The sequence below is a fragment of the Columba livia genome, chromosome 1 (genome assembly GCF_036013475.1).
Source record: "Columba livia isolate bColLiv1 breed racing homer chromosome 1, bColLiv1.pat.W.v2, whole genome shotgun sequence".
Lineage (NCBI taxonomy): Eukaryota > Metazoa > Chordata > Aves > Columbiformes > Columbidae > Columba > Columba livia.
The window spans coordinates 62,517,849-62,545,796 of NC_088602.1; the positions used below are offsets into that span (position 1 = coordinate 62,517,849).

The following is a 27,948-nucleotide window of genomic DNA, read 5'->3' on the forward strand; positions in this document are numbered from 1 at the left end:
GCAGGAAAAGGGTTCAGTCATGCTCAATTTTGCTTCTGGTATTGCAAAAGCAGCACATCAGTGGTGGAGTTGTGCAGATTGGATGGAACTAATTATATCAAATTGCTCCATAGGAACTTTTTAAAGGGTGTTACATGTAGAAGAGCAGGCTTTTTGACAAGAAGTTGATTCATATGAGGCTTCATGGAGCATTTATTTTGTCTTTAAGAGTTCAGGTCACCTTTGTCCATGAGAAAAGTGAGGGAAGGAAATCTTTACAAAATTCCCTGTAGAATTTCCTCACCATTTCTTCCTCTGGGCATTTTCCTTCCTCAGCCTGGGAGAAACAAGCTGCACGGTTAGCATGAAATGTGCAGAAAGCCCAATTCCTTCTCCCTCCCTGCCCCTCTGTGTCCCCTGTGACTATCTTCACTAGTTTAATTAAGAAGAACTCTTCTGTAGGATAATTTTTTTCCATCTTAAAGATCTAAGGACCCCAGCCTCTCATTCTTATTTTCTAGTTGGGTGAGAGGCAATTTCTTTTTCCAGATATTTTATTTTCCAGACACATAGCAAGTGTTCCTTGAACCTAATACTGAGCACTGCTGAATAACTGATCAAGGCTTGTTGTAACGTGAAGGTATATGAGGCAATAGTTGTGCTTGCCTGACCATTTGGTCCAACTTGTTTTCCTCCGTCTTAGATTTTACTGAGACCACCAGAGCACTCCAGTTCTGGGCAGGCAGTTATCTTTATTCATCACTAACAATGACAACTGGGTTCCTAGTGTCATAACACTGTTATTTATTTTTCCCTTCTGGAGCTTCATCATGCTTTTAACCAACTCTAGTTAAAACATCTGCTAGACAAATTCCTCTGGAAAATTCCATATACAGCAAGCATAGCGATAAGAGATAAGTTTAAAGCTACTTTGCATACTTCTGCTTAAGAAAAAGCAACAGCACAGAAGTTAGTTTATGTGGGTTTTTTGTGTAGAGCAGTCAGAAAATTCAGAGTAGCAGTCAAATGATATTTCGTTTTTTTTCTGAATGTGTTTCTTTAGATTTTAGGTTTCCTAATTCTCCTTTTGGCAAGTCATCACATTTTTCTCTCCAACCTAGTCCTGCCATTACAGTTACCTCTTCTGTACAGTAGTTATATAGCATGAATATTCTAAATTATCTGATTAATTGCTGTGGCCCTCCCACACACCGGTGTCAGGATTAGCACTGGTGAAAATTTTCCATTCATGGTCCAACACAAGTGAGGGGAATCCAGATCTCTAATACCAAAGCTTAGCCTGCAGTCAGGCTGATTTGACCCCTGCTTTGTGACTTGGGCTGCATTAAGGAGCCAAATGTTTCTGAGTGTTGTCCAAATGGACATAACTTCTGTTTTCTTTCTACTGCAGTCTCCTGTGCGATTCCCAGACTACTTATTTTACAGAACAGCCATATAGGCACACTGTTTGAAAGTGGTGTGTGTGTGCCAGCCAGAGGTGGTGGCTTCCAGCTCTGTTCCCTTGAGTCGCCATTTTGCATGTAGGCAAAATCCCAAGTACCCATTTCTACTGCTGCCCCGTGACACAGATGTACTGCAAAGAAGCCCGTCAAGTGTCTGCAGCTCTAGATGAGGATGCTGGAGCTAGGGTGTTATGGGGGCGAGTGTATTTAAAGGGAGGATGAAAGAAGAGATTGCACGGGTTTGAATTTGTGAATTCAAATTAATTTGTGAATTCAAAGAAATAGTACACCTACTCATGAAGGCAAGAGTTGTTGTCGTCATTCAAGCAAGTCTGGGAACCCCCCCCATGTAATGTTACTTTAACAATGGAGTCACTCCTCTTTCTTTTTTAACTTGGATGTAACTCAGCTCCCTGTTTCTTAACTACAACTCTCTTTGCATCTACCTGCTGACAGACATTTAAGAGAACAGGAAGGATGGAGGGAGCCATTCTTCCTGTTAGTTAAATTAGAAAACGAAATCCCAGAAGCCTTTCTGCAGTCTTTGCTATTCTAATTTTAGAATATGCTGCACTTACGGAGAAGATATTTAGCTTTCCTGGTTTTGAGAAACAGAAGAAAATGATGTTATGTCCCTACATACCCCTTGTGTCTGCTAACATTTATCAAGTAAAGAATGACGAATATGCTAACTCATTTTGTCATAACAAGATAAGTGGTAATGATGCTGTTCTCTAGTCCAGGCAACCCACATTTGTTTGATATTCAGCCACCCTGGAAAGTTCATTTTGCTGCCGGCTGTTCACCAAGGATCAGTCTCAGAAATAACAGAGACCTGGGAGCTCTCAGCAGTATTCGCTTTTTTGCAAATGAGCAAGCAAGCAAGGAATGTTCTTTTTCTTTACTGCTAGGCAGAGCCTGCTCCACACACCACTTATGGTGCCTCCTGTTTTCCTCATGCAGTAGGTGTTGCCACGTCCTAAAGAAAGGGAGCACTGGAATGCCAGGAGTTAAAAAAGCTTCTGTGTGGAAGGGGATTTTAGTGAAACAAGACAGAAGTCCTCCATGGAAAGGCTACAGCCTCAGTGAGGTCAGGTAGCAAAGTGACACCAAAACTGCCTGTCATACTCCATGGGTGCTCCTCTCCTTTGGCCTAGTGACCTGATGCAGAAGCCTGTGCTGCAGCAGCAACATCTCCAGGCTCCAGCTGTACTTGGAGAGACAGCTGGGACAGCCTGGCTGGTCTTCATGGCCTGCAGTCCTTGTCTGTCCAACTCGAAGCCTTCTCAGATCTTCCCAGCAAAGCTTTGCTGGGGAAGCCTCCCTGAGGCAGAGGTGTCTCAAAGCACAGACGCCTTGAGTCTGGATGGAGGCGTAGGAAAGAAAGCTGCCTGACCTTTCTATTACTGCTGTTTTCCTGAAGGTGTGTGCTACTTTTAATCTAAAAGAAACACTTAATAAATGTCATGGGAAAGTATCTGAAAAACATTTTTTTTCCCACTCAAAAAGAAGTGTGTAACTCAAGTGACCTGTCATTTTGATACTGAAGTTTTCTATGCTTTGTATTTACATAGAAAGTATATTGATTCATATAACTTTTTCTGACCTGACTGTATAGAGCTAAAACATGTAGTCAAAGTTGGGAAAAACCTTCTTTGTAATCAACTTTACATTTTTGTTTGAAGGAAAAATAACACCAGTATAAATGATCTTTCCCAGCTTTTCCTTGGCCAATTAAAGACTTTCATGTGTTTTGATACTATTGTTGCTGTCTCCTGCCACACACAATTAATTTTTGCTATTTTTGAGCCCAAGGATTACAAAAAAGCAGTAGCAGGAATAATATAAATTTATTTTTATCCATTATATTGAACTTTCAGCTTAAGAATTACTAGAAGAATTACTAGAAGAAGCAAGTAAATGCAAAGTACATGTCCTGAGCTCTGGGACTGAACCACGCCACAAAATACATGCCACAGGTACTACGTTATGGAAACACAGCTTCTCTAGGACAAAACAAAGTGCCTGACATACTAACACAGTTTCAGCACTGCAAATTAGAAATAATGCTCTTGGAGCTACTGTAGAAATATGGGCAAGGAGGATGCTTTTATTGAAGCTGGAATGTGATGTCCATGCTGCAGATGGGGGACGAGGTGCAGTGGGATGGTGGGGGTCAGTAACAGTTCCGCTCATGGACTCTTCACCTCCCATGGCATGCCAAGCACTCTTTGCCCAGTTTTTGAAAGCCATCCAAGCAGCACCCTTACTCAGCTATTGCAAAGTCCTGGAGTCAGAATACAGATGGTATGAAAAGCACTGCCAATGTCTTTCCTAGAAGATAAATATTTTATTAGTGCGTTCTGGACTTGGAGGAATGGATAGTTCTGGTGTTAGAGGCAAAGGAAGTTTTATTATGGGAAAGCAGAAAATTCTGCATGTTTCACAGCTAGCTTTCCAAAAATAATAAATTCCTTTGAATTTCAGTTTTCACTGGAGCTTCTTTTCAAAAATAAAATAGAGAAATTATTTTTGAAAAAGCAACATATCTGAATTCATATGGGAAAAAAATAGCATAGTTTCTATTATATCTTGCAAAACCAAAAACTAAATCAAAAACATAAAATATCTAAGCATGTGCTTGAATAGTATGGCATTTAATATTTACAAGTAACCTTATTACTGTGAAGTAATGGACAGCATTGTGTTGTGCCATCTCATTTGCATCCTTTTAGTCACCTAGCTAAATGTAAGGGTCTATTTAAGCAATCATCTTGAGCCAGGTCTGCAATCCAGCCATCTGTGGGTACATATACATGTTTTGCTGACAAAAGCTTTTATTATAGATAAAGCCAGTGAGGCAAAGCCTGTGCTGTTTTCAATTTGGTTTTTTTGCCTAGAGGTACTCCACTGGCACACGTGTAATTTGACAATGTGATTGGAGTAGCAGCATTTCCTGGCTGAGCTATCCAGGTCATAAATTACACTTAATGATGTCCATCTATGTACGAGATAACGATGCTACTAGATTTGATACCTGCTTGTATGTGTTGGTTCTTTAGAGGTCCATATCTGCCAACATCATTCAGGTAGACTGATGTCTAACCCAACGGGGGATTCCACATAAGACAGACTCCTCTGGCAAGGAGCTGTACAGGTCAGAATCAATTTTAGCTCTCCTTACCAAAAAAAAGAGCAACCACCTCACAGAGCCAAACAAACTGCACCAGTTTGAGCCTCCACCCAGAAATCCGGCAATCTAAATTACGCTCTCTTATTGAGCAGTACTTCCCTCCGCAGGAACAATGAATCAAATGAAAGGGCCTAGGTAAATAAATCTTTACACTTCCCTGTTCTTTCTACCTCCCAATAAATCATACGTCATTTGGGAAAACCTGACTAATCCACAGCAGGAGGCAAAACCACCATCGCGGAGTACACTGGCAGCATCATACCATCCTCCAGGATCTGGGGGTGACAGCTGAGGTGTCCTGCTGTCCCCCGTGTCCCCTCACACTGCCAGAGCAGGGTGCCCAGGTCAGGCAGGGGGTGGCCACTGTCTGCAGCCAAACCTGCTCCAGCCCTAATCCCCTCTTGTGTTCTGCCACAGCGAGCTCCACTGCTGGTTTGGCCATTAGTCACTGGTGCTGCTGGTGGCCAGCGTCCTGACAGCTCCTGTCTCTGGTCTTGGTCTCCCTGATGGGGTTCTGGTCCTTGACAGAAAGTGCAGCGCTGCAGGGATCCACGCAGAGCCCCAGCCATGCAGAACTGGCTTAGTGAATTAAGTAGTCAGAGAAAATAGAGAGAGAAAGAAAGAAAGAGAGAGAGAGAGAAAGAAAAAGAGAAAGAGAGAAGGAAGTGAGAGAGAGAGGAGAGAGAAGAGAGAAAGAAAGAGAGAGAGAGAAGATAGAGAAAGAAAGAGAGAAAGAAAAGAGAAAGACAGAAAGAGAGAAGAGAGAAGGAAAGAGAAAGAAAGAGAGAAGAGAGAGGGAAGGAAGGGAGGGAGGGAGAAAGAAAGGAAAGGAAAGGAAAGGAAAGGAAAGGAAAGGAAAGGAAAGGAAAGGAAAGGAAAGGAAAGGAAAGGAAAGGAAAGGAAAGGAAAGGAAAGGAAAGGAAAGGAAAGGAAAGGAAAGGAAAGGAAAGGAAAGGAAAGGAAAGGAAAGGAAAGGAAAGGAAAAAAGAAAAGAAAAGAAAAGAAAAGAAAAGAAAAGAAAAGAAAAGAAAAGAAAAGGAAGAAAAAAAAAAGAAAAAAGAAAAGAAAAGAAAAGAAAAGAAAAGAAAAGAAAAGAAAAGAAAAGAAAAGAAAAGAAAAGAAAAGAAAAGAAAAGAAAAGAAAAAAGAGAAGGAATCTTCTTGGAAAATCTTTTTGCCCACATAGACATTTCTCCAGTTCTCTGAACAATGCAGTTAATTAGGACTAATGTTTATGCTGGGGAGGTTACCCAAGTTTTGTCAAATGTGTTTGTGCATATAATTTTCTACACTTTTAAACTTAGTTGTTTTTTTTAACATAAAGGCTCAAAATACTAGAAAATAAATGTTCAATTAAGCCTGATAAAGCCTGGTCTATCGTTCACTTTCCTCACTAGCAGATGCCAAGAGCTCATGTTCCCTCTCTAGGCTGTGGAGAAGGTGCTTCTTGAGGAAGGGCTGCTTTTCAGGCCATGCGCTTTCACAGGAGTAACTGGCTGAGTTTTTCCAAGCTTCTGTTGCTGCATGAGGAGTTCTGAGTTCTGAAATTCCTGGTTAGCGCTTCCGTGACAGGAGTTTCTTAAGTTACTGGTTTTCATGTTCTCATGCCATGCCCTCAACATTGCACAAGGTCCAGACATGAGGAATTGCCACCAAACAGATCAAGTTTCTAGCCTGAAAGGAAGTTCTGAAATTACCACAGAAGGCCTGCTGGTACAAGATTTCTGGTACATTTTTGCAGAGCATCAAATAGTCCAGATAAGCTTCAGATAAGTACTCTCAGTTTTGGGTGCTTATCTTTAACTCCAGATCTTTTGAAGCTTGCCGCTCATGTATTTCAAGCCTGTGTCCTTTAAACAGAGATTCTCCCAAATGGGATAATCAAAATTTCTTTGTGTCTTCTCATAGAACCCATGTATTCATGTATGATCCCCAGTGGGAAGGCTAAATTAACCATGCTGTCATTAATTGAAGTATTACCAAATGACAATATTTATACAAGATTTAGCCAGAAGTCTATATTTCCAGGGGCAGTGTGTCCTAGAATAGTGCAAAGAGGATGTTTTTCTTTCCTTTCTATCTTTGAGGCATGAATTATGTAGGCAGATACATATTTTCTTTAGGATCTCAGAGGACAATCACTATTGGCAAGGAGTTTGCAGGCTAAAATAATGTAAAGGTATTTATTTAAGTCTTTCTAAAAAATATAAAGAGCAGAAAGCAGATCAAAGATGTACTTTTCACAAAAAGAAAAAAAATATATATATATATATTTTCTATCCCTGGAGATTTTCTAGCGCATCATTACCTACAACATTCTTGTCCCCACTGCCACCAAGCACCCCACCCTTCTCCTGGTATGTAGACAGCAGTTCCCTCCAATGCTATAAAACATAGAGGTCTCTCTGTCTTTTCTCTGATTTCCTTCCTTCAAACTCTCCCTTCACATTTCAGTGATGTAAAACAGCCAAGATAAGAAATAACCGTCTCTTCCCAGGAGGAGAGGGGACGGATGTGCAATTCAGAAGAACATTTCCTTTCTTCCTACTGCCTTCCTGGGATGGGGGGCAGGGGAGAAGTGAGGAGTACGTTAACCTCCCTTTTGCCAGCTGTGCCAGCTGTTCCTAGCAAAACAGAGACAGCAAAGCGTGTCAGCACTGTACTGCTCTCCCCCTGAAAGCACAGAACTGTTAAAAAAGGATAAGATCAGAAATAGGAGCAGCTAGTAACTTGTATTTTTGGTCACAACGCAAGACCCAAAACCTGTTTGTGTAATGCATCTCATTACTCTTTTAGCATCTGGCATAAAGAAATATCATCAGTCATGTAAGTCATGTTTCATCTAGGTCCCCTGTTGCTAGAAAAAGATGTTGGGAGAGTTAGACTGTTACCACCACAGAGTAATAGTCACATTTGTTGTGGTTTGGTACAAAGACTAGCATACTGAGATTTGGATCTATGGGAGTTAAATAAGTAAATTGGCATGGAGGTTAAAGTTTTCTGCTATTGTGAGATTTTAAGAGTAGCTTCTTACATGTTTTTTGTATTATTGCTGTGGCTTAATGAGGAAAACACAAGAACTACTGTTTTCTTAGTTACCTAAAGATAATAAAAAACAGCAGAAGCAGAAAAAACTTTCTTGTTTGCCATGGGATCCTAGCTCATATAGTAGCAGGAACTCACAGCCAAGAACATCATGCTTTATGATGGTGATTAAGTTCTCCAGTATGCAACAAGAGGCTCAGTTTCTGTGATTAAGGAGTATAGTTAAATTTAGTGCAACAACTGAGTTCAGACCTACTGGCTGTTTGTACTGGGAGATAACTTTTGGGGATGAGAAGAAACAGGGTATCAGAAAAGTCACAAGAGTTCTGGGGAAATTTGCTACTGTAGGTACTCTTTCTCTTGCTCAGTAAATAGGAGAAGGGAAATCCATGAGGGGGCTTTATTATTACCATAACAACGTCTTCAAGGATTGCTTATTTTCTTAGTATCTTGCGTGTCTGCATCAGTGGTGACCTAGACTCCAAAGTCCAGCCACATATAATGCAGAAGCACAGAAACACCAGCAGGAAGAAGCACTTTCTGAAGCTACTAAAGCCAGTATTCTGTATAGGAGTGGACCACAGGAACTGCTAATGCCACAAAATAAGGGTTAATGTTAGTGTCAGGGAGTTCTCCAAATGATCTGGTGACCTCCATGTTGTACGGAGAGAAGGAAAGAGCACATACATGCATAAGGAGGGTAATGGCAGCAGTCAAAAAAGTCTGGTTAAATTGAAATATTATGCTTGGGTTATCAGAACTATGAACTTCAGGATAAATATTCTGAATGGACTGTGTAAACAGTTGACTCCATGAGAACTGGGAGCCATAGAGAAAAATGGTCCAACTATGCTAAAAGATTGTACTTCAGCAGCAAAATTGAAACTGAAACAATGGTAGCAGCCGATCTGGGATCTCCTGCTACCGAGAAGCAGTTGCCTGAGTGGAACCCAAGAGTCTGTTCATCAGAAAAAGCAGAAAAGTAAGGAAAGAGAGCCAGAAGAAAAACTATTATACTTCACAGCTGGAAAATGAATTACACTTGCATGTGTGTAAGTACACACTAAGGAAATAAAGAGGATGAGGTTTGGAGTAAGTGCCTCCAAGACTTGTGTTAGCATCTTTCCAGCTCAATCAAACAGGTTCCAGGATCTAACAGCTAGGGAAACCCTTTTATTACCTTTCAGGATACAAAAGGGAAGAGGTTCCAAACTAAGCAATATAAACAGAGAGTGGGAATTTTCTAGGGACCATTGCTCATCTCATTAGATGGAGAAATGAGGTTCTAGTTACGCAGCCTGCAGACACTGAACAGTTGTTGCTCAGCACCTCAAATGTGTGCTTCGTGAGATCCGTCCGCGAACAACAGCTGTGGCTGACAAAGTGTGATGGGACTCAAAACCTCATTACTGATCCAGCATCTGACAATACCAATACCTATCCATGAAAAAGACCTGCCCTTCAAAAATCAACTGGAGTAATTTATTAAAATGGGGGGTGAGGGGGGAGAACACAGGAGGAAAGATGTAGTGAAAATGCAGCAATTAAGCTATTCTAGTATGCTTTCAGCAGTTCAAGCGTTGAGTCTGTTTTATAAAATTAAATGGTGAGAAAGGATTCTGCTAGGAAGGTAAATGTAGCTGAGTTCTTCCAGAGACATACTGCATTTGAGATCTATCCTGCTCATGAAATATCGTGTAGAAATTTACTTTTCTATGACCATGGAAAAGAAAGAAAAGACAAATATATGCTTTTTATGTTACCTTCTGATGCTTGAAAATGAACCTGTGGCTTTGCGTGGGAGAGCAAAGGGCCCCTGGAGAGCAGTCTTGACAGTGATTGAGCCATACCTATGGTAATGATTCACACAAGTCCTCATTCCTTAGTCTACATGTGGAGAGCTGTTTTCCTCTACCAGGCTTTGGAGTTTAGCAGAGTCTTGCACCTTATGTCGGGTAAAAGCCACTGGGTCATTATGTTTTGGAGCTTAGAAAGGCCTTACTGCTGCCCTAATAAGGTGGTACCAGTGAAGAACATCACAAGTCTCATCACTGGTCTCTAATCTGAAGGTTAGAGTTCCAGGCAGAGGCCTGAGATACAATCTGCAAAGTGTCAGGGAGGCAAGCAAGGAGATAGATCTTTGATTTTTTGGGGGGTTTCAAGCAATATTGTGACCCTTTAACATGATCATTGCAGTCCTAGATTATTTCCACATTGCTGATAAAGTATTTCTAAGATCCATTCTTGTGCTTTGGGTGTTATGGCTCAAAATCAACATCTTGATCTGACATCACCTATGAGGAGTTTCATAGAAAGCTGTTTATGGCAAAGCTGAATACATACATCCACTCTGCTGGTTGCCTCTGCTGAGTTTCTAATTCTGAATTATTCTTCCTGAGTTAGGAGGAGTGTACAACTTATACAGGAAACATGTTCTGAATGAAGCATCACTTGCCAGTTGCTAAGACCTCTGAGTTTGATGAGCACTGTGGGATCTGTTCTACCGCTTTTAAGAGTCAAGCCCATCTCATTTCTCATACAGTGAGCTATAGGTGTATTCCTTATTTTAATCCTGCCTAGTTTCTACTCCTTACTTCCAAGGCATGGACGTTTCTGGATTTTTGTAGATCTATTTGCAAAAAGACAAGCATATGAAAAAGGATGTGAAAGAGAAGCCAGATGACATTACTTAAGTCAGTTTAAAGAAGCTCGATATTTGGTTGTTTATAATCTCAGCATGTTGGTTGTTTGTACTGTTGATAAGAGCATTTTTGGTGTGGAGACTGAGCCACAAGACTTACTGCAGCAATGCAGACAGTGTCTGTCTGTTGGTTGGGGGAATGGACTGGAAGGCAGGAAGGTCTTGGGTCCTGGTCCATGCTGAACCAGTGACTCATCATGCGACTCTGGGAAAGTGCGTTCAACTCAGTTCTGCTGCACTGCAGAAATCAGCCCAGCTGCTGAACTGAACTTGCAGGTTGCAAGTCAGTGGTACATATGGGAAAAATGAGCCCTTTTTCTTATTCTGGGTAAATATACATTCTACATAATCTTCTCCTGACCCAGCGTTTCATGGTGCAGCTGTGGTAATATTCTTAAATAGTCAATTGGATATTTTGAAATAAATTGACACCCACCCCCCCCGCGCAAAAAGTATTCCCACCCCTCCCATGAAATTTCTGTATAAGTGACCCTGAAGAATGAAAAAACATCCAAAGAAAAAATTAGTTTTTTTTTTTTATTATCAAGAATAAAATGATTTGGCCTTTCTAGTTTTGAGATTTTGACATCTACAGATTACAAATACACAGCATAAGCATTATGTGGAATTATAGAATTTGTCACCTGAGTAGGTAAGCAACTAAAACAGTTTTTTGTTAGAAGTATGAACTGAAATCCATTAAGTAAATTTGAAGAGCAGGGATTATAATGCTTCTCTTGTTTGAATTCTTCAGGTCTTTCTTATGCGTGTTGGGCCATCTTTTTTGCAAAAGAAATTTTTAAAAAATGAAGGATGCTTTGTAGGTCCCTTCTCTTCTCTTTTGAGAAAATACATTAAGACGTTATGCTAGTCAAAAGTACATGGGTGAGAAGGAGATTATCACTAGTGGTTGGCTATTAGTTTTTATATCCACAAGGAAGAGATTCATCTTTTTTTCTGAGCACCTTTTTCTGTATTTTAGATTACCTGCCTTGAATCCATTGCTAATAGCAAAACTTACGTGGAGTTCTACATATAATCGTGATATGTCAGATCCTCTACTATACCTTCTCTATGTGGTATACCCGCTACAGCAGTCTGCTTTACCCAGGGCGTCTACCTTTGGCAACACTGATCAACTCAGAGCAGAAAGCAGAAATACCAGGGAGGACATTAAGTTTTGAAATCTAAACTGAAAACCAAAATGGGTCAGTAGGAAAGTTGGTTTTCATGGGCTTTTTCTTGACTGAAATCAAAGGAAATGGTGGGTGTTGCATCTGTCCAGTTAGCAGTAAACACTTCCGTCATCAAATGTAGTTCTTTTTCCAGTTTGCAAAATCTCTTATCCATTCCTCTTACTTTTAAGGAAATACCAGTCCAGTCCCAAGAAGTAGTTCTGAAAAATTACATAGCAAATTTCCACATTTAGTATCTCCAGTCCAGTCATTTGTCTAACAGCCAAATCTGAAAACTGAGGCAGGGCTGTAAGAGTTATACTAGACTAGACTTACCCATCAGCATGTATGATAAAAGCTGTGTCAGTCCATCTGTGCCTTCACCAATAAACCCATGCACTTTTTTTACATGTATAGATGTCTTGACACTATTTAAATTGACTTTTCTATGGACTGTAACTAGGGCTGATTTTTGGAGTAGGGCTTATATTTTGAGTATCCTCAAAAATCCTGAAAAAGTCATGCTAGGGCCTATTTTCAGGGAAACAGGGCAGCTCCATACTTCCAGTTCTTGGTATATGTTTTTAACTGCAATTCAGTAAATAATTCTGCAGGAAGGACTTAGCTCAGCTGTCCTTCTTTCTCTGCTATATTTGATTCAGCAGGCACAACAGGATTAAAAAAAGCCATTAAAAGCTGTCCCAAGGCTAGGAACCGGGTCAGCAGGTTACAGCTGTAAACAGCTATTCTTTAGAGGAAAACTAATGAACTAATTTGATTTATATATGCAGTTCTTATACCATCAAGCATTTTTAGGTAAGTGCAGAAATCATGAAACTGGAATAAAATCTCGGTGGTTATACTTACATTTCGGGAAACCCTGGCACCGTTGCACCGTGCTGAACAAACACAGACGCTACAGCCGTGCAAACAGCTGTACGGCTGGTTTCTGTCAGCCCCCTCCCCATCAGCGCGGCTAATGCAATTGCATCGCTGCCGGTTCAAATGCCAAAATGTTCCCTGCATTGGCAGGTTGGTTTGTTCTTAGAGTAGCAAGTGCAGATGAGCGTTCAGAAATACTGGATGCATATCTGGAGTATAATTTAGCAACTTTTAAAGTTTACCGATCACTAAGAATAATATGTTCTTAAGTAAGTTTCCTCAGTCTGCCAATTTACGTAGGTGAGTAAACTAGACAGGTCAAATAACTGGCGTGGTTTATAAATAGACTAAAAAAAATCTCCATATATAGAATAGCATCCAGACTTTCTATTGTTTGAAGCAAATGATATCATTATTTGGATGTCTTTCCAGAACTGAAAATGACTAGACTTCGGAAAAGTAGTTAAATATAGAAATTGCTACTTTAATGAGTGGACGCTGTGTTTCATTATTATGCTACTAGTATGTGAACAAATGCAGTTCTGTTCTTAGGGATGGGAAGGGGGATTTTATTCTTGTAATATAAGATATTGGACAAAAGCCAAATTCAGATTAAGGGCTGACAGTGTCTTTACCCTCATTACTTTATGGAAAATATTTTTGACCCACTGTGCAGTGTAACTGCACATATGAGGTGATTACGCTGTCCACTAACTTGTGCCTTGCATAAGCCTTTGCACTTGTGCAGATCAAATACAAAATGCACAGTGGTTTGCACAAAATAAAATAATAGAATAAAAATTGGAAGAGAAACAAACTGTGCCTTTCAGTGTAGCTTGTCATCACAGACTCGCTAGCGAGTGATTATGTCTACTTTGCCAAGTCAGTGAGCTTTCTTCGTCAATAATATCTAGAAAACACTTCTTTTTACTCCTGCAGTACTACTTTTTAAAACCACCTAAGTAGCTTCCATGGAGATACAGTTAATTTCTAGGGATGTGGTCTTGGGAAGAAGGGCTCATGTTAAGATGTCCCAGCACTCTTACTCCAAAGACCACTGTCCTTTTAGATGAGCAATGCCATGTTGGATGCTAGATGAGAGTCTGTTGTCTCATAAGAAAAGATAATAGACTAAAATAATATGCATCCCTATGCATTTACAAAGATGGAATCAAGTTTAACATGATCACAGAATCACAGAATGGTTGGAGTTGGAAAGGACCTCTGGAGATTATGTAGTCTAAGATATCACAAGAAATTTTAATTTACCAATCCAGATTTTCCTTCCACTATTTTGCACCTTCTACCTTTCTGTCAGTTTTAGTTAAAAATTGCCATTTTGAACACAGGATCAGTTGGTATGAGTCACCTAAATTTACGCATCTACATATTCACAAGGTGTCTGATTTCTCATTATACTCAGGGAAGCCAATGGGCTTGCCTTAACTAATAACAATAATAATGTATGTATGTACCTTTTCTTACCTTTATTAATAGATTTCCAGCTTCAAACTCTTACTGGACTCATGTCTGAGGGTTTTTTTTTCTGCAAGCAAACCTGATTCTTAAGTTGGTAAAACTGAAAATGGAGTGCTTATGAGCAACACTTTTATTTTCCTTCTGTAACCACTGTGGGCCATAGGTGTCAGTTGATGACCATGTAACATTTTCCCCTTTCTAATATGTAAGAGAGATCTTCAGCCACGGCTGCACACACTTCAAAGAGCTTAGTTTGCCTGCAGGATCACATCTCTTTTGCTGGGACATGTTCAAGCCTAAGTTGATGATTAAGACAAAAATTGTCATTACTTTGGGCGACTAAGTCACCTGTCTCAAATAGGGAAGTGCCAGGCGACGTTGTTCTTCCTCCTGTGGATGTGATTTTGTTCTAGGAAAACCCTTCTGCATCTTAACCCTCCTTCATTAGCTCCTGAGAGCTGGAGCACATTCATGAAGGGACTCATGGCTGCTTTGTAGGATTCCCTTTCCCACAGCATTACAGATTCTTCAAAAATAAGCAGCAGTGATAAAATTTTGTGTAGTGGTGACTATTTTTTTATTGTTTGACATTTTAGAATGTTTTAACTAGATTTTCCCATCTTTTATTCTAGTCCCTTTCTTAGGATAACATGTAATCATCTCTGTGAAGGAAAAATAGGCAAAATGCAGCTGAATCCATCTTCATTACCTGTAAAATATGAGACCTCCATACACTGACTTCTTGACTGAAAACTATGTTGCAGCATATGCTGATTGCTTGGAAGTGCACTGTTTGCAAACAGCCTCATGTTGGTAGAGCGGGCAAGACCCCTGGACAGTTATTCAGACATCTGCACTATATATTTAGGCAGCTTTTAAGATTTACTCTCTGACTGAGCCTCTAAAAGACCTTCCTTTTTTTTTTTTTTTTTGGTGATGCCTATTATATGATAGCAGCTCCTTCTGGATTCCATCTGGTTTGCTGGGTAAATATGTGTTTGGATGAAAGCCACAAAATTAGAAATGCTTTTATGAAAATGTGATGGGTAGGTTCACACTGTATGGCGTCTGGCTTCTGCAGTTGTTACAAGGCAACGTCTTGAGGCTGCGACAAGAGAACGTTTTAGTTTGAAAGGGGGATGGTAAATAGCACCTCAAATAAAGGGAACGTGTGGAGCTGTGAAGTTTCACTTTGAAATGAAACTATGCAGCCCTCAAATCAAGGCCGCGTGCCAGAAAGTTCATATAATCAAGAGCCACAAGCCAGCCCATAAGAGGAAAGTCTTTTATAGCTTCACATCTGAGAGGTACAGAATTCACGTTTCCCGTTGCTGGCTTCGACATATTTGCTGAGACACACTCAAGAAGACAAGTTTCCATCTGTTGGGGTTCTTCTCAGCATCAGAGGCTTTGTATTCTCTTGCCCTTCCCTCATACCAAACATCAAGCACAGGCATCCCAGTCCCTGGGAACAGTGCTGCTTTTGGATACTCCTCCTCTGCTGACGTTCCCATGCTTGTCAGGACTCAGAACATAAGCAAGCTGCTTGCTTGCTGGGTGACCTGCCTCGCAGGTTTCTTTGTTGTAAGAGGGAGGTGGCATTTGAAACTCCACACCAATCGATAATTCATAATCGACTGTCACAAGCATTACTGTTCACATTTAATTGGGAAGACTGCATTAGGCAGCTGAGACCAGCTTTTTCTTAGCATGGCTGGTGGTGACATCTCTTCGTGTTCCTCCTGGGACTAGTTTCCTCCTCCAGGTTTTTTCTTATTGAAGGATGGCTCTCCCTACTTTTGGTGGGAAGTGTAAACGTTCATATGATATTGAGGTCACGCACAGAATTAATCCAATTGCCATGCATCCAGTCTAGAAAAGGTTCTGGCTCCTATTCAAATATGAAAGAAAGAATTATTTCTTAGCGAAATAATTCTCTGAACAGTTGGAGGGAGGATCCACACCCACATCTTTTCCTTCCTCTCTGAATGTGCCAATTTATCTCTCCCTTTCCCTCGCCAATTATGGTCTTCACAGTGGTCCCACTGTCCGGTGCACTGGTAGCTACTGGGTTGTGAGCAGACGGTTTCAGATGGCTGGTTTCTTCTCTGGCACAGTAACTCTGGGACAGAGAATTTTCCAGACCAAGCCTGATGCTGGGCAATCCAGGCCTCCCTGCTGACAGCGTTCTCCACACTTGTTTTGAATGGTTGTTTATAGATGTTTCTAGAGAAATAAGTTCGGCATCCAGGCAACAAATGTTTTTGTCTCTTTAAGGAGTAAAATGCAGCTTTTGAGCAAAGACAACTGTGTGGTTACATTTGAAACCAAAGGAGTTCTTCTCTGTCTGCTTCATCAACAACAGAAGTACCCTGTCATACTCCCACTTCATTTATTTTTTATTTCTTTTGGAGGAAGCAGAAAATTGATGTTTCTGAGGCAGGACCTTATGAAATGAATATCAGTTTTGGCAGCTGATGGTCAAACATGGAAACAGAGGTCCATGCTGGAGGTCTCCGTGGCAGTGACATGGGGGGCTGCCTCGCAGGTGTGCCAGGGATACCCGCAGGACTTCCAGCCTGAAGTCTCGTATCAAGCACCCAAATGTGCTGCTCGTCACCACACTGCAGAAGCATGCAGTATGTTGGCACCCCCAGTCATAGCTTTTCAGCAAGCTCCCAGACCTCCTAAAACCTCTTTTGGTGAAATTTAGCTGGCTCGGAGGGGCTGCTGCAATCAGTGGAGAGAACAGAATTGGGCTTGTCAGGATGGAAGTTAATGCACAACTGCAACCTGTAAAACTTTATCAAAGAAAATGTTTATGTGCAGAGTCTTTTGATTCCAGGTTGCAATATTTTTATTATAATTTCCGTAATTTTTTTTTGAGCTGCATGTAAGGAAATGGCTTATATTTCCTGGTCTTTCTGTACTCATAGAATTGTACTTTGAGGTCTGTCCTCTGGTTGCCTTTCTTCTTTGTCAGAATACCAACCCTTGAAGTGAAGGTACTTGAGTGGTCATGCAGAGATAACTATTATATAAACGTGGCCAAGATTAGTAATAAATAAATCATTAATGTGTGGAAAAGTTTAAAGAGGCCTGCGGTTATGTTTCTGTGGTTTTTAAAGAGTTTGGCTGAAGGAATTGCATTTAAGTTGTCTTTCGTTGACTGAACAAGTACATAAGTAATATTGTTTTGGGACAAAAAAAAATTATGAGAAAGCAAGAGGGCCAAAAATGTTTTTGTGTTGGCACGCCCACATATTATGCTTGCTATTTCACATACATAAAAATGAGGTGTTTACACTAGGAAAATATACAAGCTTTGCAAACATATATGGCACGCACTTACATGTTTTCTCCTGCTTGTGTTTAAGTAGGATGCATGTTCCTTGAACCATCAATCTTAGATGCATTCCAGCACAGTGACCCAATTACATTAAAAGGAGAGCTGGAAGAGTACTTCTTCTTCCTTTCTGTTTATTGCTTTCCTCATTCCCTTTCTCCATCTATTCCAGTCTTGTTTTCAGCCTACTGGTTAAAGCTTTCCCAGAGGTAGGCACGTGTTTGATTTTCTCCATCAGAGAACTGCAATTAGGTCTCCCATTTCCTGAGAGACTGGTCTGACTGCTGTGCTATTGTGTGCCATGGATGCAACATAGTAAAGCTGCTCCTCTCAGTCCTCCTCTACCTCATCATCTTCTCCAACTCTATTTTAAAAATAAAGGAGCCATAACCACATTTTCCAGTAGGTCAGGCTCTGTGAGCTAGATATACTCATATGGCCCCCATGCGGAGATACCTAAGCTGGTAAATAAAAAAGAGGCCAGAGAGTGAACTGCAGATATTCATCTGTTCTGGACTGCTCTGTCCTGGTCTCTGCAAAGTTAGTCTGCTTTAGAGATGCTTAGCTCTGAACGCTGGGGACATAAACAACTCCGTGCCACTTGCCCACAGAGCTGGGGGTCTGTCTTGAGCCCTTCATGTGTGGTAGTTTCTGCCTGGTTCTCAGATCCCACAGCAAGTCAGTTGGAACCCACATTGCTGGGGTGGCACATGATGGCATGCATGACCAGAGCCACTCAGGGAAGTGGTTGAGTCACCAGACGCAGCCTAGAGTTTAAAGATGGGCTTGGCAGTGCTAGGTTAATGGTTGGACATTCAGTGATCTCAAAGGTCTTTTCCAGCCAAAACAATTCTGTGATTCTGTGACAAGGAGTTTTAGTGACCCAAGGATGAAGTGGAAGCTTTGTAGATGGTTCTTACTCCGTGAATCCATCTTTCTCCCAGTAGACCGGAGTCGTCAGATGTGACTTATGATATTTGCTGATTAAAGAACACATCTCTAAGAACCTAATAATACTTTAATTGGCTAAGTAACACACCACTGTTACGAGTAGTATTAATTCACAATCACCGAATAAAACACTGAATTACAATTCTATTGCTTATTGTTATTATTAGTATTCATACAAAATGGCTATAAAGAAATCTTTATAAATCGCACAAAAGGGCTACTGAGTTGCAATTCTATTTCTTATTGTTATTATTAGTATTTATACAAAATGGCTATAAAGAAATCATCTTATAAATCGCACAAAGGGGCTACTGAGTTGCAATTCTGTTGCCTTTCCTCCTGCAACTGGTCTTCAGATGTAGGTCTATCCTTCCTTACAAGTTTATCACTTCTTACTCCACCCTCCCACAGCAAGTCTTTCAGGGACATGCCTGATGGAGAGACCTGTGGGCTCACCCATGGGGAGCTCCCAGTGGGCTAGTGCCCTCAGGTCAGCATCACCTCTGCCTGCAGATGTCCCTGATCTTGCTGTTAGCATATCCTCATCATCTTCATTCTTCACGTAATTGGATAGCCTATTCCTCTTTTTTTTCCCTTTTCACCTTTTTACCAACTTTGCACCTCCTTTTCTCTGCCTATACTCTTCCCAAATAAGCAGCCTAATCTGAGTTACTTTTTCTTTATCAATCCAAATTTTGTTATACTCAGAAGTTGGTGTTTCTGACACTATCACCTAGGCAATTTTACCATTACAGTTGGCTAAAAGAGACAGCCTTGCCTTCAAAGGCTGCCTTCTGACCCTGCGGTTCATGTTGGTTACATTTCATTTATATTACATATTTTTGGACAAAAATATCACGCTTTAGGCTTGGCTTCCCAACCTATTATAATTCTAATTAAGCCATACCTCACCTTATGCACAGAGAGCTTGCATACCAGTGCAATGGTATTACCTGCTTTGTGTTTGAACCATATGTCTGCTCTTAAATAGTTTTTCTCACACTTGGTGTTCCCATCAGAGGCCACAGCTAGCTTTCAGAATGAGATCTGGACACTTAGCGTAGGATTAATCTCACCTGAAACTGGACACCTGCACTGTAGTCAAATCTCAACTAGTTGTCCTTGGCTACCTTTCTAATCCCCTCACCCTTCTAGGATGAGATTTAGTTCGGAGTCTGAAATAGTTTTGATGAGATTCTCTGGATGGTCTATAACAGCAGGCCATGTATTGTGCCTACATATAATGGAAATCTTAAATTTGGTTATATAAATCCCATTTCTATATAAACGCATTTTGCCTAGAATCTGGACTTTTTAGTGATTAGTGGAATTTGGGATCATCCAAAACATAAGCAAGACCTGAAACTGAAGGTTTTCTCAGCAGATAATTCAGAGTTGGGGCTGTTGCTGCTCTTCCAGTTTGGTTGCACAGATCCTAGAATGTCGTTGTGCTGCAAACAAAGTTTTCGCTATTTAACTGCATATTGAGCAAATCAGCAGATTCGTCTTCCTGTCCTTAGACTTCTACAGTGGGTGGATGTTTCCATGTAAGCTAGTGACTTCCACCCACCTTTACAGTTAAGAGAGAGCAGTAGGCACTTTCTGGGAGAGATGCAGCTGGTCAGTTTAGATGCCAGTATCAGGATGGGGTGAACTGTATCCTAGGACAGACTGTTCTCCTCATTGACCAAAAAGGTATTCCAGGCACCAGTCTCAGATCGAGACAACTGCATTTGGATGTCACCATTGGTATTATTTTTCCAGAAATGTATTTTCCTCAGGAAATAAATACTTGTGGTACTGTAAAACTACATTGTCCATCACTAAATTTTAAACTAGGCTTTTTGCATATAATTACTGACTGGCACTTGTTCATTTGTTTTCCCTTCATCTCAGTTGCATGTCAATGTGTATAATTGTTTTTGACAAAGTTTTACAAGGTTCCTTAACAGAGTTATTTCTTAATATTAAAAAGCTTTTAAACCATAACATTTTATACTAAACTTCCCAATTATGGCAGATTAAATGACAGTGCAATGATCTGCCTTCAAGAAATTGTAAACATTCATAGATAATAAAGTAGAAAATGCTACATGTGACTACAGGCTTCCAGAGTCATCCCACTAGCAGTCAAAAAGTGAAGAACTGGAAATTAAGCAATGAGTAGAGGCCAAGTGTAATCCAGAAGAGGTATTGTAATGCTGATCTCAAATGTTTTCCCCTTGTGTTACTTGCCTTTGGAGAAATTTTCCAGATTTTTCTCTTCATTATCTGAAGAATCTATGTGCATAAAAGGACATAAAATGAGAAAATTAAAGCTTCCTAAAATTGTGGAAGAAAACAATTGTCTCTCTACATTAGCTGCCGGTATTGTTACAGCATGCAAATTAAAATGTTGGATGGTGGATAGCACACAAACAATAGACCTTGAACTTCTTCCAGTTGAAATAAGTATTAGCAGCTTCCTTTCTTTTTTTTTTCACAAATGCATGAATATCTTGCCATCATTCTGATTCATACTCTGTTTTCTCCTTAGCAACATTTTACCAAATTTAGAGTGACTCTTCTAATTAAGAAAGAAATAAACTTATTGTTCTCCGTGTTGTTTTCTCAGTAGGCATAATTGAAAATTCACATGATCAAATTACTGTATCTGTCAGTCTGTTAGTGTCAGGCTGGGATATAATGTTATTTACAGCTCCAACCAAAACAGCTCTCTAAAATCTCAGAGTTAATTCTCATTGATGGCTGCTCCGCTTAGATGTAGATGGCTACACTGCTTCTTAATGAAGACCTGCATCCTGCAGAGGAATATGTTCACACAGGTTGTACATCTGAGTGGTACCCGTAAAAAGGAATAGAACTCTTCTTAATTTCCAAAATGAGGTTGAGGGGTGAAACTGTGAAATGGAGAATACTGAGCCAGAGGTGCACATTTCATCTGCAAATAATGGGAAAAAAAACCAACCAACCAAACAAAACAAAACAAAAACCATAGATGTAGTGAGCTTGTGACCATCCAAATGTATAACTAAAAGACGGACCAACCTGAGCAGGCTGCTGGAGTCTATAAAACTATTTTGGCTTATTATTTCCTCTAAACAATAGCCTAGACAGAAAGCTGGGTTCAGAACATGACGTGGAGCACTGTTATGTCCATGAAATAATTTCCTGAATCAAACACCTGACCTTTAAGTAGCTCAGGACAAGGTTCCAGTTCTGTGGACCTGTTTTGTCAACATGAAAAGCCTATTTGTTTCATAGAATGTGAGAATTAAATAGAAAGCTGAAACAAAATTACTTTAATATATAAAAATAGTTACAATACAGACATAAACCCTCACATGCATAAGAGCTTGTTTTGGGAACATTGTATTACTGCTTGCCATATGATTGAGAGCCTGTAGTACAAATATGACCAAAGGAAGACTTAGGCAATGCTGCATACCTTTGATTCATTTGGCTCTCAGGGAGGAATCCACAGCCTGGAGCTGTGTTTTCAGGTTCTTGGTAGTGCAGTGGCAGGAGTGGATGCCTGAGAAAGGTGACCCAATAATCCCACACGTTGAGTAGTGGATTGCTTAGAGCTACATGAAAGATGCTAAGCATGGCAGTATTGGTCCTTCTCTCTGTGTCTTAACTCCCTGAGTCAGGGCTTGAGGCAGGAACAGCAGCATCACTGCCTTTTTAAGCAGCAGCAGAGCAGTTCAGAGCACCCTTCTTGTTTTGGAGGCTTGTTTATACCCATCTCATCCCACTTTTAAGAGATGACATGCTCAAGCTATGAAGAAGGCAGGAAAGGTGAAGGGACCGTTTGCCCCTGCCACAGTGCAGCAAAGGATTCAGGGTTCTTCCAGCCACGAGGGGAGCAAGTGACATGGAGCCTGACTCTGTACCCTACAGGTTGGGGTGCTTTGAGATTTTATATCTAAGGAGTGGTGCACCTGAAAATTAGCAGCCACACTGAATGAGGGGCTGTGGCTTCAAGATGTCCTCCTTGTAGACACTAGACTTAGTCCTTCTCTCTTTTTCTTCTGGCTCTATTAATTATTTACTGTGGGGCAAATTAAGTTCAGAAATATTGACAAGAAATCCCTTCCTCCTTCCCCAGGTTACTTACTGGGCTGCTGGGGTACTTTCAGGGATTCAAGACCTTGGCTTTAGGTGGGCCACAGGCTGGTCTTCACAGTGTGCCTAATTATTAAGTTACAGTTATAAAAGTCACACCACAGCATGCACAGCATCTCTGCTGTTCAGGTTTCTGAACAAGAGTGACTGTGGCTGCTGCATTTCGTGCAGGCAATGTGTGCTAGGTGTAATCTGAGCTGGCCTGACTGGTGAAGTACATCCAAGGATTTGCATGGAGTGGTACATATTTTGTGATCTGTGTGCTTGCAGCCCAGGTGAAGGTGGTTCTGGACAGGCAGGAAAGATGTAACTGCAGCTGTCTACTCAGTCTAGGTCTGTCTTGAGGTCACAGTAATTGTTTGCTAGCAAGTTTTGGGTGCTTTCAGAATAAGCAGCCATTGAAGAGGAGAGGGCAGTAGTTTGGCTTATGATTTTGAACATGATATCTTCCTTTATGTCCACCCATAAATGTTTTAAAACATAGCAACGATTTAGAGCATGCATAGAAGGATGTGCTGCATTGTGACCTAGGACTTAGTCCATGTCCCTGAAGAATCCAAGCAGCTGCGCTTCTGTGATATGATATCTGTTGTATGTGTCCAAAAGATGTGTGAGATACTGCTCAGCATGGAGCTCCAATGTTTTGAAAATGTGGACGGAAATTAATAGAGTAACAGTATATTTCTTGGTGCTGATCTCCAAGAACTGGAAAGCTACTCATGGGTGCTTCTAAGCACAGATTAAAGAAGTTTCAACTGGAAGTCATAGATCTGATACTGATCTATGCTTAGGCAAGTTCCCAGCGAGTTTGCTAATCAAAGCTAGTTGTGCTATGCCAGGTTTTGTAGTTGATTTCTTTTAACCATTTGTTTTATGTGTATTCTTTTTTGCAGGGTGGAAAGACTTACACAGGACCATGTGGAGGCAGAGACTGCAGTGGAGGATGTCAGTGTTTCCCTGAAAAAGGAAGCCGTGTAAGTAGCGTTTTTTCCTGTAAAATGTTCTTGCTGATACCAGTTCAATGCCGTTTGCTATAGGTGGACTTGCATCAGACTGCTAAGTGTATTCAAACAATTATTATTTTCAGGAAATAGTTGTTTCATCTTACTTCCTCAAGAGCTTCTAGATTTGAAGAAATACTTTGTTATGAAATCTAGCATATTCTTCTCTCAAATGTCAGGGCCAAGGGACCTGACAGCAATAATGAGCTGATTGGATCAGAATTTTAGGGATGCTATGTGCTAGAGCATCACTGGATTGTGTGACAGTGCGAACTGAATATGGACAAAATCACTCAGTCATGTTCTTGAAGTCTTTTTAATGAAATCCTATCTCATTAAAGGATACCCCATACACATGATTTCCATTAAAGCAAAAGGGAGCCAGGCCTGCAAAGCCTGGAATCCCTGCTGAAAGGGAGCCACTTGGGATTTCTGGCACTAGGTTATCACTGACAGTCTGTTCTTTCTTTAGGGGAGTAGTGCAGAATGAGGCAGAGGAAGGGAGACAGGGTGGAGGGGATTAGCCACCTGCTGCAAAGGGCTCCAAGAAATAGGGCAGTTCCTATCCTGTATGGCTTGGAGCCCTGGCTGGCAGGCTCCTTCTGTACAGCGTGGTCTTCTGCAGCTGAGACAGTGACTCAGCCTTTTCCATCCACCCATCTCTAAGAATAGGTCAGGCAAGAGATGCAGTGGCAGGTCATGTGCTCTTTATGCTATCACAAACCTCACAAGATTTTTTAGTTCTCTGCCTCCCCTCCATGCAGCAGCCCGTGAGTTCCCATTCCCATCGCATTCCTCAAGCTTGACTCCACGTCTGAGTGGAGGAAGAGATGGTAGGAAAGTCATGGTGTAGGTGGGAGGCAAGGAACACTCTTGTTTACAGCAGAAGTCCCGATGTCTCTGTGGAAGTCAGATGATCCTAGGCTTACCATGCCATGAGGACTGTAATGGTTATACTACCATCCCCTGACCATGATCTCTTCACGGTCTGCTTTCCATTACAATAACCTAATGGTAAACTAATGAAGCTAAAGACAAACAAGCCCTCCCCTGAGACACAGCTTCTGCTGGGGCCCCCTCCAGCTGTTACGGCCTTACCCTCATCATCCAGCACATGCGGTTTGGCAAGTGCCTCCTGCCACTTCCCTCCAAAGGCTCTGAAAGTCAAAAACTGATGCCCTATGAAATGTCTTGAAATATCAAGTGTGATTTTATGATTCTATGATATTACTGTGTCTTTTTCAACTGTCACATTTTTTGGTTCTAAAAGCAAAGTGTCAATGTACTTGTTCTCCACTAGCACCTGTGAAAATAGAGATCTATCAAAAAACTGACACCTTCTGTGACTGAAATATTTTTCTTGTTCTTTATTGACTAAATAACCTGTAATTTCAAGTTGCCAAGTCTGCAAGGGAAAAGAAGTAGCTAAACAAAAATAATTGCATAGGTTAGAAAAGCTGAAAATGTTAAATTAGCAAAGTAGAGAAACAGGTGCAATTGATGAGAAGGTCCCTGTGAGTTGCTCAGTGTCTGCATTGGGAGATAAGGGCAGATTTTATGCACCCAATCACCACTCTCATTCTTTGATTTATCTCAGGTAAACAAGTAACCCCAGTAACTAATCACACTGGCCTCCCTTTAAATAAAAAAAAGAGAAAAGAAGTATGTTACAAAACATAAATTATATTTCCCTACTGTGGTCAATTGTGCAATATGAGAAGAAGTATCAGGGAAAGTGATTTAAAGAATTTTATAACAGTTCGAAAATTGCATTTTAACTCTCTGAAATGCTATGCCTCATTCTGAATCAGCATACACTGCGTGTATTTTGTGTCTGCTGGTCTCTTCAGATGTCACAACCTCTGTTAAACATCTGGTTTGAAGAACAAGATTGGCCTTTAGAGACTAGTCAAATTTGGCATAGTTTCTGGTCTCATGCTAATCCTCAATGGGAATATTTATTTTCACAAAACCTCTGTATAATCTGGCACGACACACATTTTCTGTTTGAGGTGACTCATTACATGCACAATAGACATATTGCGTGTTTGCACTTGTGAGAGTGCTTGAAACAGCCAGTCTGTCAGAGCCGGCTGCTGCGGTGACTCTCCGTCCCGGCTGCCACAGAGCTGTCACTTGCGGGGCATCTGGGACTCAGTTGGGAACGGCGCTGCGGGGGTCTGCAGCCAGCTGTCCACCATACTGTCCCTTGAAAAGTCACCTTCTCTTCATGACAGGCCTCTCAAAACCAGGCAAACAAAAGTGCTTTTTTGGGGTAGCTGCTACTGAATGCATATCAGGAGCTGTTGAAAGATGTAAATTTGTTGGAGTGGTAAAAGTAGAAAAGGTCTGAAGAAATGCCTACTTTTTATTTATATGTCGTTCTACTTGATTTTCTGCTGTTGTTTCAGTTACATTCTTAAGGTATGGCATTTAAATAAAGCTGATTCGTTTTATTTTTCTTAATCCAATGGCTTTTGTTTTTTAAAAAAATGGTTTTTACGAAACATGCCCACTGACATCTTCCGGGGGCTCTGTGCTGGAGGCAGAGAGACACTGTCTAGATGTATGAGGATTCAGCCAGGCTTTGGTGATCTCTGCCAGGTCTCCACATACATGGCAGCTGGAAGCCCTGTGCTGCTGTCTGCACTGCTTTTGGTTCAGGACTGATAAGGTTGGGCACAAAGGCACAGGAAAGCTCAGTCATGTTTCATATAGGCAGTTTCTAGGGACAAAAGGCCACCTAGCACAAATTAGCACTTGCACCTAGCAGGCCTGCTGGAAATAGGTGTGGTTTTAGTTTTTCCTCCACTCTTTTTTGTCTGGGCTCAGCCCTGCACCTTTCCCTGGGCTCAGGCACAGCTCAACCAAATCCAGCAGGTGAGGAAAATGAGGCAGCAGAAGCTTCATCTCTCGCAGGGATGGTGGGAGAGATGCTGCAGCCAGGCAAAGGCAGTGGCTAACCTGCAACCTTATGCTGCTCATCAGAGCTGCTCCCAGAGCTGTGGGGACACCTGCCAAAGGCAGTTTCTGCCACATTCCCAGGAGGAAAACAGGTCGAATTCAAGGGTTCCAAGAATCATAGGACATTGCTGATAACCGCGTTTGCAGTTCACAGCAAATGCTGAGCTGTTGCTTGGAGAAGTAGATGAAGCGTAGATGAGGTTCTTAGGGACATGGTTTAGAGGTGGACTTGACAGTATTAGGTTAACTGTTGGACTCAATGGTCTTAGAGGTCTTCTCCAACCAAAATGATTCTGTGATTGTAAAAGAACATCTTTCTTGGGCCACACACAATCCCTTTGAAGTTCCCATCTCCTGTCTCGCTTTTGAGTTTACACCCTCAGAGGAAAAAGAGTAAATGGAACTTCTTCCATAAACTGGGTTTTTTGTCATGTCCAATGACACTCTAATAGTCTTTGTTATTTTTCAGTGCAGCCTAGTTATTTTTACTTTAACCGAGGTGTATATTTACTGTTACTATAGCTGGATGCAAATATCTATTCTATCTAACCATACCGTGCAACTAGGGAGGGGTTGGAGCTGGGGCTGCAGCAGCCAAGCTCAGGGACCAGCCTCACCCTCATCTCTCTTTCTCACAGCTGGCAAAAATCTCAGCCGAGTGCCAGCAAGCACTGAAGCTCCTGCAGGAGTGTCCAAATCCACTCCCAAGAAACGACGGTATAAGCCTCAGGGGAGAGCACAGGGTGAAAAGGGAGAGGAAAGACGACAGACTCATCTTCTCCTGAAGATGAGACACACTCATCTTCTCATTTTCTCCTAAGTTGTTCTCCTAAGACAACAGACTCATCCTCTCCCTATGCTGCACGTAGACAAAATACTGTAAGGCGTACCCAGGTGCCTGGGTAAGAGGGAAACGAGAAAAGGGAAGCACTGATGCACTGATATTGTATTGAAATTATATTTTGAATGAAATGGAAACTCTGGACTAAAGGAAAAAACAACAACAACAAAAACTTCTGGTTTCTTTTTTTTTTGTCCTCTAGATTTTGATTGTAATTCCTAAAATGTTGAGATTTATAGTTCTTCGCAAACCATATATTGAGCAGAGTACAATATGCACCTTTAAAGCTTGTTAAACATTAATGCACTTGTGTAGGAAACGATAACTCCTTTCAGTACAATGGCCAACTGTTTGACCTATTGAAGTTTAGAATCAGCCTCACTTCATCATCATCCTAGAAGACTTTGTAGAAAGTGGAAGTGAGTAGAAATCTTTTTGATCTTTCTATAGAGTGAGAAAATGCACTCTATTAAAATCTCACTTTGTACTTTCCGTCTGAGTCAAGCATCAAACAGTGCTCAAGCATTTAGCCATTGTTTTTGCAAGAGGCTGGAATAATGGAAACTATGAACTGGACAGCTCCATGTCCACTTATAAATATCACTTTTTGGGAATGCCTAAACATTCCTTTTTAACCAACTTTGATATGAAAGTTCACTGCAACTCATGTACAGATATCTCTTATATTGCTTTCACTAATGGAATGGCCAAGGATAAGCTATTCCTAGTTCACCTGTAATAATTCCTGTCTGCTTTTGGGTCCTATACAATTGTGAAATGTAGTGTCTGATCTTTACATAC

At 41.0% G+C, this 27,948-nt stretch overlaps 1 protein-coding gene across 4 annotated transcripts in view; it reads left to right on the forward strand.

Moving 5' to 3' along the window:
* The window catches only part of COL4A2 (collagen type IV alpha 2 chain), a 151,533-nt gene that overhangs the window by 20,834 nt on the left and 102,751 nt on the right, over positions 1 to 27,948 (forward strand). For all 4 annotated transcript variants that reach the window (XM_065058490.1, XM_065058462.1, XM_065058473.1 and 1 more), the window contains exon 4: positions 23,235 to 23,315. In XM_065058490.1, the coding sequence (XP_064914562.1) occupies positions 23,235 to 23,315 (81 nt within the window). The remainder of the gene's footprint in view (positions 1 to 23,234; positions 23,316 to 27,948) is intronic.